This window comes from Aptenodytes patagonicus, chromosome 2, assembly GCF_965638725.1.
Source record: "Aptenodytes patagonicus chromosome 2, bAptPat1.pri.cur, whole genome shotgun sequence".
NCBI lineage: Eukaryota > Metazoa > Chordata > Aves > Sphenisciformes > Spheniscidae > Aptenodytes > Aptenodytes patagonicus.
The window spans coordinates 143,531,568-143,546,371 of NC_134950.1; the positions used below are offsets into that span (position 1 = coordinate 143,531,568).

A 14,804-nucleotide genomic window follows, 5' to 3' on the forward strand; every position below is an offset into this window, starting at 1 on the left:
ATTTTTCATACCAAATAGCAATTTTTCATTATAAATTAATTTAGCCTCTAGAAATGTGCATTATCTAGGTACATACATGAGTAGACAGATGCAAAACAAGTATTCCAACTAGTTTCATTGAACTAACAAGTTTCATTAAATGTGTTGGAAAACGTAACTGTGCTCTAAATTGCAGCATTCGAAATAAATTTGAAGCAACTTGGATATTGACTGGAAAGTAGGCACACGTGTACTAGCCATCAAGCAGTTGTGCTGGTTTTGGCTGGGATAGAGTTAAATTTCTTCATAGTAGCTGGTACAGTGCTGTGTTTTGGATTTGTGCTGAAAACGGTGTTGATAACACAGGGATGTTTTCGTTGCTGCTGAGCAGTGCTGACACAGAGTCAAGGCCTTTTCTGCTTCTCACCCCACCCCACCAGCGAGCAGGCTGGGGGTGCACAAGAAGCTGGGAAGGGACACAGCTGGGACAGCTGACCCCAACTGACCAAAGGGATATTCCACACCATATGACGTCATGCTCAGCATATAAAGCTGGGGGAAGAAGAAGGAAGGGGGACACGTTCGGAGTGATAGCATTTGTCTTCCCAAGTAACCGTTACGCGTGATGGAGCCCTGCTTTCCTGGAGATGGCTGAACACCTGCCTGCCCATGGGAAGGAGTGAATGCATTCCTTGTTTTGCTTTGCTTGCGTGCGCGGCTTTTGCTTTATCTATTAAACTGTCTTTATCTCAACCCACGAGTTTTCTCTTTTACCCTTCCGACTCTCTCCCCCATCCCACCATGGGGGGAGTGAGCGAGCGGCTGTGTGGGGCTTAGTTGCCGGCTGGGGTTAAACCACGTCAGGAGTGGAAACAAACTCTGTAGTCAACACCCAAACATTGCTTTTGGTATTAAAACTGAGTAGATCTAGTGATGCAAAGTACTGGTTACTGTACATTTGATGGAAGTGCAACAGAATACATCCTTATGCCCTAAACTCTGGAGTTGGATTAGATTTTTACAGACTTTGAAGTTTAAAAAGAAAAAAGCTTTAGGTACGTGTGAACGGTAGTATCAGAGACAATTTTCAAGCTTCTTGCATGCACACCCCACCCGCTTCCCACTCATGCTGGGGCAAGACCTAGGTACATAGCAAGCCATAAGGGAGCTGCCATTCTCTCCAACCATGCCCTTGAAGCACCAAGAACCAGGACTGGTGAACCTCAGCCCCGCAGCCTGGATGTCACCTCTGCCCTTCGATCCTGTTTGGATTAGGCCCTTGAGGCTAAAGGGTGTTCCTACAGCACAAGCGACAGAGGCTAGGGCTGCCAGGGGAAGATGCAGCAAAGCAACCGTAAGTGTTCCTTACACAGGAGTCTTGCAATTGAACTTTTAATAGAAATGAGCAACCTGCAACCTAAAATCCTAGCAAAGAACTGGGAAGAGAGGTATGAGAGAGAGAAGCAGGCTGCTCCCCAAATTGCCCACTAGGATCCAGGAGCGTAGCTTTGGCAAACAGCATGGTGTTACAACACGAGACGGATGGAAATGTGCTTACTTGTCAAAGCTGTTATCCCCCAAGAGGAAAGAAATTATGTTGTCTTGAACACGCTGTAGGTAACAGACAGGGAAAGGTCCAGAAATAGAACAAAACTAATAATATAAAACTAGGTTTGGAACACGAAATGAAAGCTGTCTTTTGCACAAAAAGGGGCGTCTTTTTTCTTAACAGATTAAAAAAACAGAACTTTTTTTAGTCTCAATAGTATGAATATTACAATAGGCATGCATTGTCCTGATGAAGACTTAACGTATTACAAATAAATTACTAATGTTTGTCATAGAGTATTATCAACAGGATAATTACTGTGATTGAGGAGTTTACAAATTCTGGTCTATGTAAAATATTGAATAATATGGGATACTGAGCTTTTAAAGAGCCTTTGAATTCCAACTACAGCACAACCAACTCATGAATGGTTTTTAAAAATTTTAGATACTAACAATCATCTGAGTTTAGCTTTGAAAAAAATGCAGAATTTTCTCCATAAGCCAGTGGTTCCTTCAAGGTCAATTTAATAATGAACTACATCTTTTATTTTAAAGTACATTTCACAATAAAGCTCAAGAAGAAAACCAACCTTCAATTTCAACAGCAGTTTTTTCTAATACTGCTCATTTCTTTCCGTTGAAAGGAACACACTCTAGTACCATACCTTTGTTCTTTGTCTACTGAATCCACATCAGAAAACAAATGCTAATTGCATCTTTTCCATTAAGGCAGAGGATGATATACAAACAGAAAGATGTTTTACCCTATGGGTGCCAAGATAAAAAAAAAACCACAGCTTTCTTTGAAAAATGTCAATTTACTTTTACCGAATTCTTTAAGTCTCCACCTTCCATTAGGAGAAAAAAATATTGCAATTAACATAAAATTGTTGTGATTATTCCATTGTAACATTTATTCTTGCATAGAAAGCCAAATAACCAGAGACATCTGTTTCAGACAAGTTATGGCATCAGCAGCGCCCATTATTCCACAGAAACAACATTCGAGTCCAACTGGAAAAGGAAGTTTCAAAATGCTTCCGTATGCATTAAAACAATTTTTAAAACCTTTTAGTTTTTGTGTTCCGAGTCTTTAGAAATGGTGATTTTTTTATTAGGTTTGGTAGCCTCATCCATCAGTTCCTTCAGCTGCCCAATCTGTTCATCACGGAAGTCATTAAGTTTTTCTTCTGTGAGCTGGATTCCATATACAGCCTTTTCTCTCAAGTTTTGTTTGTCCTCATTAATTTGTTGCTGTATCAGTGCTGCATAGTTCTAATGAGGAAGGAATATAAAGGTCACAAAAACGACAAATGCAGGATTCAGGTCAACTTTTTTTAATACCATTTTACCGTAATAACATACTTTTACTCAATCTTCTACAACAGTCATCAACACCAAATGACAAAAAAAATACACTTTTTATAAGAAAGAAAAGTTAATAGACATTTCTAGTATCTACAGTCAATTTTATGTAGCTAGTTTAAAATGCATATCATATACGTACAGATTAATTTAATTGTCATATCATGTACTACTACTGAAAAAAACAAAATTTAATTATAGATCAAATATATTTATGTAGTTATAACTACTAAAATACATGTTTTCTATCTAGCAGGATATAAATAGGATTCACTTTGTAAACTGATACATCTGGAAAAGTATTATTCTTGAAGAAATGTATTAGAAAAAGCAATCTATAAGTAGACAAATGCCCTAAAGCCTTTCTGCATAACCACCCTCTGCATTTCTGGGAACCGATAAGGTCATTTGCACCCAGCCCTGGACTGCTCCAAAGGTGGTAGGAATTCAGCAACTGTGAGACTTCTGTGTTTCTGCCGGTTTTGGAAGAAATTAGTTAGCAAAATTAAAAGTTAGGGGAGAATAAGAAGGGACTTCAAGGACAGATACCTCCATATTGCGCGCTCATTCTCCGAAGGAAAAAAAGAAAAGGATAACCCCCTTTCTGTACTGTTTTGAACATAAGTAAGTTTGTTCAGACTTACTTTCCATCCTGTTGTAACAGAAACCATTTGGACCATGTTTACTTAAATAACAGTATTTATGTCAGTGGATAGGCAAAACGGTCAGTACGTATTACATCAATACCAGGCCGAGGACCATTATAAAAGCAAAACTTTCTCAAGGGAAGAAGTGGAAGTGGCCAACAGGTCACACCAGTAATGCGGGCCTAGTTGGAAAATTGCTTTATCACCGCTTTGGAGCAATCTTTGACCATTACGACTTTTCTAAATTACAACACTCGCGGGTTTTGCAAGGACAGCAGTTCTGCAAATTTAATTCACAGCTAGCGGTGCTACCACTGACACCGCTGCGTTCAAAGCCCATCAGCATGGATCCTGTGTGCTCCCCAGCTCCCTCTGCCCAGCACCAGCCCCGCTGCAGCAGCCCTCGAAGAAGTAGCGAGTGAATTTGTCAAAAGCCTCATGGCGTGTGTACTTACGGAAGTCAGTGAACCTACTCGGATGTCTAAAAGTTAAGCACACGTTTAAACACTCGGTTGGAAGAGATCCTAAACTTTCATTTTTCTTAAGAGGAACTTAAAAACAAACTCTACAGTTAAGCAATTAATTTCAAAAGTTAATTTTTATTGGAAAAAATATAGGCTTCTCTCCTACTTTAGTAAGGTATCCCTTAAAGCACCCTTAAAGTTTCAAGCACAACTCGGAATATAGTATAAGAAACTGAACTAAAACCCCCTATATTCTGAATAAATAAGAATGATGACTGCGTTACATGGTAACATTTTTTTTTTTTAAATGAAGGATCAAATATCAGTAGTATTCAAAAGCACAGGATTATAGCATTGAGATGCAAGCATTATTTTAATTTCCAATTTTCAGCTAAAAGAAGCCTCATTATTGCCTACTGAATTGTTAATCCAATTACCAGCAAAGTTACTAAAGCCACTACTTCAGCTGTACGTCTAATAATTCCAGAGAAGTGGGTGAGAAGGAAGAATGTTATTCATGAGCATGTGATAAATTTCAAAATGACAACATTTACTAACATAAATACATTACATTGTTTATGGACCATGTCAAGCCTCCCTAAAGTCAGCAAGATCTTACCAGTCCTGCTGCAAAGCTTAATTCATGGCTATTTAAAGAAAATAGATAGATAAAACAAACCGGGGCAAACAAAAGTAAATTTTTATTAATACAGACTCTGAACTAAACTGAATCCTCATTTCTAATGGAGAGATCTGTAGTGGCAGAACGTTGAGTTACACGTTACCTAATAAGAAAACTAACAACGGTTTCATAATACTGAGGTTCTTCCCCACATCACCTCTCCCCTTTTTACATTAAATACGCATTCAGGAACAGTGACGCTACAGTTAATCCCTGCAGTAATCCTACACCTCAATGGTATTACCTTATGGTAGAGTTGGTACAGGGTTTAGAAGGAACTAAATACAGTTTTTTCCTGATGACTGAACAATCAAACAGCAACAACAAGGTAAGAAACGATAATGGGTTAAAAAGTCTTCAACTTTGTGATTTACAGAATTTCTTATCAAGGCGGATGGACAAATGTGATCTCTGAAGCTGTCAGCAGACCAGTAACACACCAACATGTTACACATCAACTATTCCACCTCATTCTATCTTCGAACTTCTGCACAGAACAATCCAGTCAGTATTGATTCTGGACTCCAAAAAAAGAAATTCTCATTATACCAAACAACAACATTCACAGCGTATAATTCAGAAACAATACCGAAAGCAAGCAATGTGAAACTCTCCCCGTCTTATCAAGAGACCTGACTAAATGTACAAACCCCGAGAACCCCTCCATGTGATGTCCCACCAATATAGGTTCCACAGTGGGAGAAAAGTCCTCCCCACCGTTAACGATCAGCCACCTGGGAGCAGCCTGGGGCTACTGCTGCAGGCATGGGCTATGGTACCTAGAAATAACTGAAGTCCATTTAAAGACCAGTTACAGTTTTACAAACTTTGTTGACTAGAAGATCACCTTTTCCACAAATGTCAAATTAATTACTGGTAAAGAGTCTGCAATTTTTTTTTTTTTACTCTAACATCAAAGCATCACACTTCACAAAGCATCAGCGTTAAAGAATCCAGATCTCGGAAGCGGTGGTCCTCAACAAAGCCGCATCTCACAGATGCCCTGCATCCAGACACACAGCGATGGACTGTATTTCCTCATTCCTTGATGCCAGGTGTTCTGCTTCGCAGCACTCCAATGTGCTCCCATCTGGACATGTCACCGCTGGCTCTTTTCCCCCCCACTCATTTTCTAGCTGAACAAATGTTTTGGACATGCCAGAAAGCCTCAATAGTTGCGGTTTCACACTGATTTGTAACGTGAACAAAAATTCAAAATTGGACCCTGAAAACATGCTGGGTTTTGGTTGGTTCATGACAGAAAATGGAACTTTCTCACCTCATTTTACCAAAAGGCAGTGATGCACCAAAGAAAATATGTTTCAGCCTTTACAAAAGCGCTGGAAAAAGATCAACTATATGGCATATCTCATTTTCTCCACCTGTGATACCAGATGAGGAACGAACAAAGCTTGGGATATTTAAGTGTTTAACACATTACTGTTCCCTCAGAAATTCATACTGTTATTATGTGATCAGTGATTTGTGGAAAGGTACTATGTAATTTGTAGTTCTGTAATTTAAGATTCAGCTTCTATACAGAAAATACGTCATTTTGCTAACTGCACATGAACTTTAATATGTTGAACTCCAAAGTTCAATAATAGGCTTAAAAGCGTAATGAGAAGGAAAAAAAAATAAAACAACCAAAAAACCAAGCTAACATTTGTTCTTTCAATAATATACCTTTGGTCACAAAATATGATGATCACAGTCCCTCTCAGGCAATAAGGAGGAGCAGCATGTTTGTGTATGCTCTAGTTTTCATTAGAACTTAATAAATATAGAATTGAACTATTTCCTAGTGTCATCTTCCCTACCAGCAGAACTGAAACAAACCCTTGCTTAGCGTTCTCAAACAAAGAAAATTACTTCGCTTCTGCCTTTCATTTTATTTTACATATAACTACATCTTCCAAATATAACAAAACTCCTTCGTCAATCATAACACAAATCCCTGGCAGATCATTCAAGGGCATCTTATTCCAACTACAGTTCGCACTCTGCTCACAGAACCAGAGACAGGAGACACAAAATGGAAGACAAGTAAACCAGCACCCTCGCAGAGCCAGGCTCAGCATACACAAGGATGGCAGAAGCACACAGGTGCTCTCCTCCCTTGCACGGATGGTCAAGTGTGGCAGGTCAGTCAGGGACAACCTCTGCACCTTAGGTTTTCTTTAGGTTGGTTGGTTGTTTCTTTGTAAGTAGCTTTTATTGCAATGATCCTCTGCCCGCACCAGCTGTACACTTTCTGGGTACCTACATGGAAAAAAAAAAAAAACCCACAACCAAACCACCAGCTGAATGGTAAAAGCCTTTACCCCTTGTATGAGACTGCCACCAGAAACAAAGACGATCAGAATCAAGTCCAAGTCAAGACAACCTCTCCTGACCATTTACCATGAAAAGACAGCTGATTTATCCAGTATTCAATCCCAGCGTGCTGACCATCCATACCACAGACACCTTCAGAGTCCCGCTTCTCCCAGTATCCATCCCAGTCTTAAAGGAGGGTAACAGTCCAAGGTGCAGGACTGGCCAGGTCCCTGCATTGCCAACAGCACGTACAACTGCAGAGACACCCTGAAACTCTCCGTATCGCCAATGCAGAGAGGCAGATGCCTCACCTGAATGCTCTGATGCACTCCTTAGAGATGCTGGTTCTGCCCACAGATCACGTTGGCGTCTACAGCATGCAAGCTGAATCCAGCCATTAGGCTCTCTTAAAATCCTATGACATGATTAAATACTTGAACCTCCAAGGGATTTCTACAAAAACACAGAAGGTGAGTATTTGCTGTAATCAATAACCACAGGGTTTTTTTATTTAAATTCACTAACTAAAGTGAATACACAGTTTTCCTCTGCTCTCTGATTCATAAGCATTCACAGAATGCACAAATTCATCAAAAGAGCAAGGGGATGGGTGACATTTGAGGTTTTAAAATACCACACATTACAGAAAGAGTGTCAGCCTTGTTGTTTTCAAAGTTGAGAAAGGATTAAATAAAAAAATAAAAGCAAAAACCACACAACCAAAAGCCCCACTCCCTGACTGCCAGATGTATAGACTCCTACCTGGTCCAGTGCATGCTGATAGACATTTATCTCATAAGCGAATATGAAATGATGATAGACATTTATGATTTAATCGTAAGATTAAATGGGTTAGGAGCCCATTTGCCCATTTTCACTGGGAAGAACAGTAATCATCATTTCTATTTTCTTTGGCAGCATCCTCAACATGTACAATGCCAGATTTTAGACAGTCGCTCCAAAAATCTCTGTAAGATTCATTCAGATAGAAGAAGTCAGGATAGGTATGTCTGTTCACAGTAACTATGTGTACGATTCACTTTCTTGCCAGTTTTTCTCTTAAAAAAAGGTCTAAAATGTTAATCTCCCTTAAGCAGTTAGAGTATAAAGCCGATGTACTCCTCCATTCCAAAAGACCATCTCCACTTGCAGTCAAACTAATGATAACACTGATAAACAACACCACCACTGGGGCCAGATCAGAAAACGCTATTCTGAGACATGTTAAACAAACAGGCCACAGCCAGGCACTGAAAAACGCTATCAAATTGTTTTAAATTGATTTTTCTCAGGGTGACATCAAAAAACCAAGCATGGCCTGACAGGCCACCCTCATCGCTCCCTGGAAGTTAACTTAAAATTGCAGCATTTCAAATTCTGCTGCTACTAGGAGCAAAATCAAACACATGCTGCTAGGACGGAAGCGCGAAGAAACGACTGTGAACAAACAGCACAGCAAGGAACAACCTGTTCTTATTATTGTGCAGAGGTATGTTGAATGAATTATTTTATGCACGTTCAGGCAGAATTCTGCAACTGATTTACTGTATTTTTTGCTACAGAACTGTTTTGTTTGTTAAACTAATTGAGTACCAGCAAAAGACAAAATCTTTATAGAAGTGATTTTCAAATGTGAGATACACGTCATGAAATCCCAGAGCATCTTCATATATTTTACCTGAAGCTGTAAGCATAGTTAGAAATGTAGTAACAAACCCAGGAAAATTCTACCACACTTAAGCTCAGCTTAATACACAATTTCAGTGGATATTTTCATACACTCACATACACGTTAAGCCATAACAACCTACACTTCACCCTGTAAGACCACTTAAAATAGCCCATAAACATTTTTAAAATTGCATAAAATACAATTACTGTCAAATAAATTACCTAATCTGAATAAACAGCTATGTGAAGTCACACATCCTCTAACAGGAACAATGTATTATCAGACGATTTCAAATCACCTTTGTTTTTGTAAAGGACACACCATGATCACTTAAAGAACAATGTCAATATACTATAAAGGGTAGTGAGTAAGCCTTCCTCCTGCTTTTGAAAATACCCATCAAATGGTATTTGAATGATACCAGGTAATGACATATGGCTGGCATTATCCAAGTTTCTTATGTAGAAAATTAAAATAGTAATTGCTGAGAAAAGGGCAACAGAATGAAGATGGGAATTTCTCTCTGAGGTACCCAGCACAGCAGAGGACCTCTGGAGAATAAAGATGTCCAGCTCCTACCGCAAGTATTGACAGAAGGTGAAAAAAAAAATTTCTCTTCTGGCATTTAAATCACCTGAGCATCCACCACATTTGTAACAGCAAACCAGAGGCAACTCTTAGCAAGAGGAACTTGCACTAACATTCAGCACTGGGTTAACACTGCTCCTGCCGAAAACCTGAAGGATGTAGGGTGAGTGGTTACTGCTGAGTGGTTTTGCAAAAAAAAATTTTATTGACTGCAGTGAGAGCACAAGAGGGAAATCTCAAAAGATTATTCTCTTTCTGAATATGCTATAGGACTTCACATGTAACCCTGGAAAACACCAACATCCAAAAGGTATGAGGCCAAACATTCCATCCACAGACACTCCAGCTCCGGTGCAGCAGACAACACTCGCATTCTGAGGCAACAGTAAGGCCTCTAAAACAGCATTGTGCTCCAGTTAAATAAAGTATTACAAACAAGTTGATCATCATAAAAATATGGTTACGCTATTAACAGACATATACAAGAAAAAACTAGCGACAAGCTTATTTATGATAGAAAGCAATGTTTTTCCTCATATTTTCTTGTTCTAGCATCTCCTTCGTTATCAATGTCACAGCACAGAATCCCTCAACAAAATGTTTAATATGTACTAAGAAAGGCAGAGCTGTGCAAAGTAACACTAAGTTTTCTGGTTTCAAAACCAGGAGGATTTTCCCAGCACGGACACGTCAAAGAAAGCCACAGAACAGCCCTTCAACAGGGTGGTTTGGGCTAAGGTAGCCATAGCTGCAAAGTCAGAGACCTGAGACGGTGCTGCAGCCAGCAAAGGCTGCAACTACAGAGGTAAGCAAGCAAATACTCTTCAAGTCCTGTGTTCACCACTGCTTATCTTGAAGTATCGCTTAAATAATATTCTAATCCTCTTTACATTCACACACAAACCTCTGTCGCTCAAATTAAACGAACTGTAAACTCAAGCTCTTTGGCTTGAGTGGAGCACCAGGGCTGCTAATGGACAGGATACCAGTGGCTATGCTATAGGCTACAGATTTAATTAGCTCTTCTGTTGAATGATTTATCTATATTTCATGAGAGCAATTTGGTTATAAATGCTGCTGTTCTGAGATCTGTTTACCACCTTCTGACAGGTCCTAGACATAATGAATAAGATGCTTAACAAGCTAAAAAATCTGCCATTTCTGTTACATTTCAAATTTCAGCCATCCTTGATATTTTCTGTTACTAATAGAAGGGTTCCATTAAGCAGAAGTTAGGATGTAACACATTAAATAGGTACGTTTTATTCAGAGGTTTGCTATGTATAAAAACACGAACACTTAAAAAACAGACCAAGTAGCTTATATGACCAGTAATAAGAACACTAAGTTGAAACTTGAAGCACATGTAAGTGAGAATCAAAAAGGGTACCAGAAATAATACTTTATTTTTATTAAAGCTGAAACATTACTCACTCTATTAAAAAAAAAAAAAGAGCACTTCTCAGAAATTAAAGGAAAGCACATTTTCATACCAATTTTTGAAAACTTCAGATTATGTGAAAGAACAAAAATAAAATTTTTAAGCATTTTTTTTCTAATCCAGCAACAGCGCAAATTGCATTCCTCCCAGGATAAGATCCCTGTGCATCACCATCTCTCGAGCAGGGCAGTTGAGGAATCCCCAAAGAGAAAAAAATCCCAGAGTGGGGCTAAACCAGAGCTGGTAACTCACAGCCACTGTCCCTGCCCCTCTGCTGAGGCAGGCACTATGGTGGCACTCCAGAAAGGGAAGGAAAAACAGGGACAGCAGAGCAGCACACAGAGTTCATTTAATCACAAATGCAAAACACAAAAGGTACAAAAATTACATGGTTTGCCAGAGGCCAAACTAGTTCCTCAAGTACCCTTCAAGACCACAAGTGTGGAGAACCCATCTCATTACGGGATACATCTCCTACCCCCAAAGAAAAAACAATGCAGGTGAAATAAAATCCTCCCTTTTCTAACAAATATACCCAATTGTAATTAATGAGGACCTCTAAAAACAAGTTGCGTGAATAGCACCTTGGATAAGCTATTTTGTATTTCAGTCCATTATTAGGTGGAAAGATTTGTAGAGGCCATTTCAAGTCAAGGGGATAGTCTAGCACTTGCAATGGGATTGTCTACATCTAAACGTTACGTGTCTAAGAGATGTAGGTTGCCTTTGTGCCGAGCGTCGGAGAGAGAAACTTCTGTCTTAAACATGATGTGATGACTGGAAACACTGTCCTCCAGAGATGTGGGTCTCATCACTGCAAAACCAACTACGTGTCTCTCTCTCTCTCGCTGGCTGTAGATGACTGGCTTCAATCAACTTCCTTCCTTTCTTATGGTAAAAGGAAAGTGTTCATCAGTTGGTTTGTGTTTTTTTAATTACAAAAGGCAACAAAAAAACCATTTATCCTTGAACGAATCTATAATCTCTCCCCTGGAGTTTGTTTTATCTTTGGGTAACGCTGCTGAAGTGAGACTCAGCAACATCCTGAAGTGAAACACATGATGGGAAAAAAATTGTAGTTCCTTTTCATCCTTAGAAAACTTTGAATTATGTGTATTTTAATTTCTGGGGATGAAAGACCGTGTCACAATTTCTAATTACAACGCACAGAGGTAAAACAGATTTCTCCAGGACAAAGTCACTGGATCGTAAAGAATGGGAACAACCAGAAAACTTCGAAGTTTTCTAAAAGTTAATCTGAAAGGAAAAGCCACGAGAACTTTAACAATATCATGTTTTCCCAGGAGATTCAGGAAGGATGCTAGAATATGGGATTATCGATCAAATTGCAGGGTAGTGATCACAGTAACACAATGGTGCACATACTGTAACTATACAGAACTGTTACCATGTAAGGGTGGGGTTTTTTTGGTTGCTTGCTTGTTTGCAGTTTGGGAGGAGAGAATGAAAAATTGTTCAGCTAAAATGGAGCCAGGGAATACAATTATGTAATACTTAGTAATCAGCATGGAGAATTATTATTTGATCAGGAAGGTATAAAATGGACTACTTTTTTTGAACACAGTTTACTAATATTGTTAAACTGGAAGAAATGACATTTATTTAGAGGAATGTGAAAAAAGCTCAAGGACTAACTCAGCTTTGTTTATAGCTTAAATAACATGTTATTTTATTGTCCTTTTTTCATGTAAGACTTATGAGATCATAATTTGAGGTGAAAGTGGGAAGTCTGTGGCCTGACTGTCAAGGTAAACATATATAAATGCTATGAAGTCCAAAACAGAGCACATCAGCATTACAGTACATAAGAGTGACTTTACTGTCATTTGTGGAAAAACAAGCTGTGATTAATTCTTTCTTTCTGGATGCACAATACTTACATCAGTATTGTATATCGGGGCCAAAATCTAGGTCACTAAAAGCTTTTTACATCATCTGATAACAACCATAGTCTTTAAGATCCTCTCCACTTACGTTAATAAGCATCATCTCGGGCCTTAAATAGAAAGCTTGAGCTCGTTCTAGGGAAAAAGAAAGGAAAAAAATCAGAACATACTTGAAGGAAAAACATTTAAGAAAAAATAAAATGACCAATTAGGTTCTGAAAAGAGAGATCAATCTGAAAAGTAGATGCAGCACAAGAAACGGGGCAGGAGGAAGAGATGGGAGGTAGAATGAAAGAGATGGTCACACGAATGGGTTCCAATGGCTCGACAAGATCCCGTCATGGTTCTCTTCCCTTGGACAGGTTGTACCATTCAACGTGTGAGCTCCACCGAAAAAAAGACTTCTTTTATGAAAGTGTAAAAAAAAAAAAATTCTTCTCTGAAGTACGTACCAGTATTTGAGATCTTTTAAATTGGTACTGGAGACAAAAATACTTGGAAGAGAAATATATTAAAAACCCCATTAGAACTTAACGTAGTTAACGATTTAAGAACAAAACATGGAAAATTATTCAGTCTGGACCTTCATCTGTAAAAATTATGATGAAATTACACTGTTACTAATACCAAACTCTAAGACTGCTGTGACTGGACAAATAAGCTACAGACCGGAAAAGTTAAACTTCTTCCAAGAACATTGTTTCATATTTTCATACAAATTCTAATAAATCCTCAGCAACTTGAAAGATGGTTATTCCTTGACTCAGTTTCTATTTTGCTTTGACATTTTATGCTGTGCATGGCAGCTCTCTGGCTAGAAAAAAGCTGTCCTGTGCACTTTTGTCTACCGCTGATGTTTTGTCTGGCAAATATTATGCTACAATCTCACAGAGTATTCAAGGTTTTATCACATGCTGTTAATTTAAAGCAGGGCAAGGGAAAAGACTGGAAGTGATAGTATCAGTTTGTTTTTAGGAACTTAACTTCCTCAATGTATCAGTTATACTGTAATATTTCTATTTAAATATTAAGCTAGGAAATCTTGGCAAAGTGCTTCACTGCAAATAAGTCCCAGGCTTAAATATCAACACTAAGTACCGGCATTTTACCTAAAAAACCCTAAAGACTGTTTTAGCAACATAATCACACAACTACAATTAAAGCACACAATGCAAACATCACTTACAGACTCCAGCATCAATTCTTTAAACAGAGGACAAGCGTCTTGAATCTGCAGTTATTTCTTTCAGAAGTATTACTTCCAGATTTTCAAGGAAGACAATGATTTCACATCTAGATATTCACAAAAGGAAAATAAAGCCTGTTTCCAAGACAACCACATTAGTTTCCAAACTGCTAGATACTAACTAAGAACATGCAAAAGATTACATATCCCAGATGATGACACCTGAAAGACTTTCCATACATGATGTTCTACTCAATTTATACCCCATGAAGCATTTCAAGCGTACATATATAACCAAAAGAGACTCAGTAGTCTTATTTTTCCACTACTTACATTCCTATATGCTCATTAGAGCCAAAACCTTAAACTAATACAGTAACGAAGAAAACCTCAAGTATAAACAAAAATTTAATCCGCTAATAGGCATCTTGCATTGATTTTCCTGACACCACAAATAACCCTTCTGCTGAGGGTGCACTGAATTTTTTACTTTAATGGACCTGCAGAAGAATAATATGCTTGAATGAATTAAGTAAAAAGTCATGGGCAATATTTAATAAACAGACCAGAAGGTCATTAGTGTAAAAGTCTGATCCATCCCTCAGGACAAACAGACAGAAACTTCCCGAGTTTTAAGTGAATGTATTCTACATTCCCTGTTCCAATACAATACATGGGATACTAATTTAGCAAAGCAAAATTGGTAAAAGCAAAGCAACAGAACATACTGAGTCAAAGGCTGATTTTCTTGGCCAGTCTTACCACGGTCCCTCTAGTAACAGGGGAGAGAGACAAGCCCTACCTGGGTGCTTGCGGAGGCATTTAAAACAGACAAGCAAGGAGTCATTAAAGTTTACCTACCTGCTTCTTCAACATGGCACAAACATTTTGAGGTGTGCTCTTCATAGAGCACTACCTAGGAGACTGGCCATGAATAAAAGAAAGCCTACATACAGGTGGACTCGTATGATTTAAAAAATAAAAAAATACTGCCACTGGGAAT

At 38.6% G+C, this 14,804-nt stretch overlaps 1 protein-coding gene and 1 long non-coding RNA gene across 2 annotated transcripts in view; both read right to left on the reverse strand.

The window, feature by feature from the left end:
• Positions 1 to 2,030: 2,030 nt before the first annotated feature.
• The window catches only part of SDHAF3 (succinate dehydrogenase complex assembly factor 3), a 35,887-nt gene continuing 23,113 nt past the window's right edge, over positions 2,031 to 14,804 (reverse strand). Inside the window, exon 2 of the mRNA XM_076331462.1 lies at positions 2,031 to 2,805. Within this exon, the coding sequence (XP_076187577.1) occupies positions 2,602 to 2,805 (204 nt within the window). The 3' untranslated portion in view covers positions 2,031 to 2,601. The remainder of the gene's footprint in view (positions 2,806 to 14,804) is intronic.
• On the reverse strand, positions 10,743 to 13,902 carry LOC143157045 (uncharacterized). The gene is made up of 3 exons (XR_012994730.1): positions 13,802 to 13,902; positions 12,704 to 12,750; positions 10,743 to 11,596 (listed from the first exon to the last, which is right to left on the reverse strand). It is a non-coding gene; the product is annotated as an uncharacterized LOC143157045 (long non-coding RNA).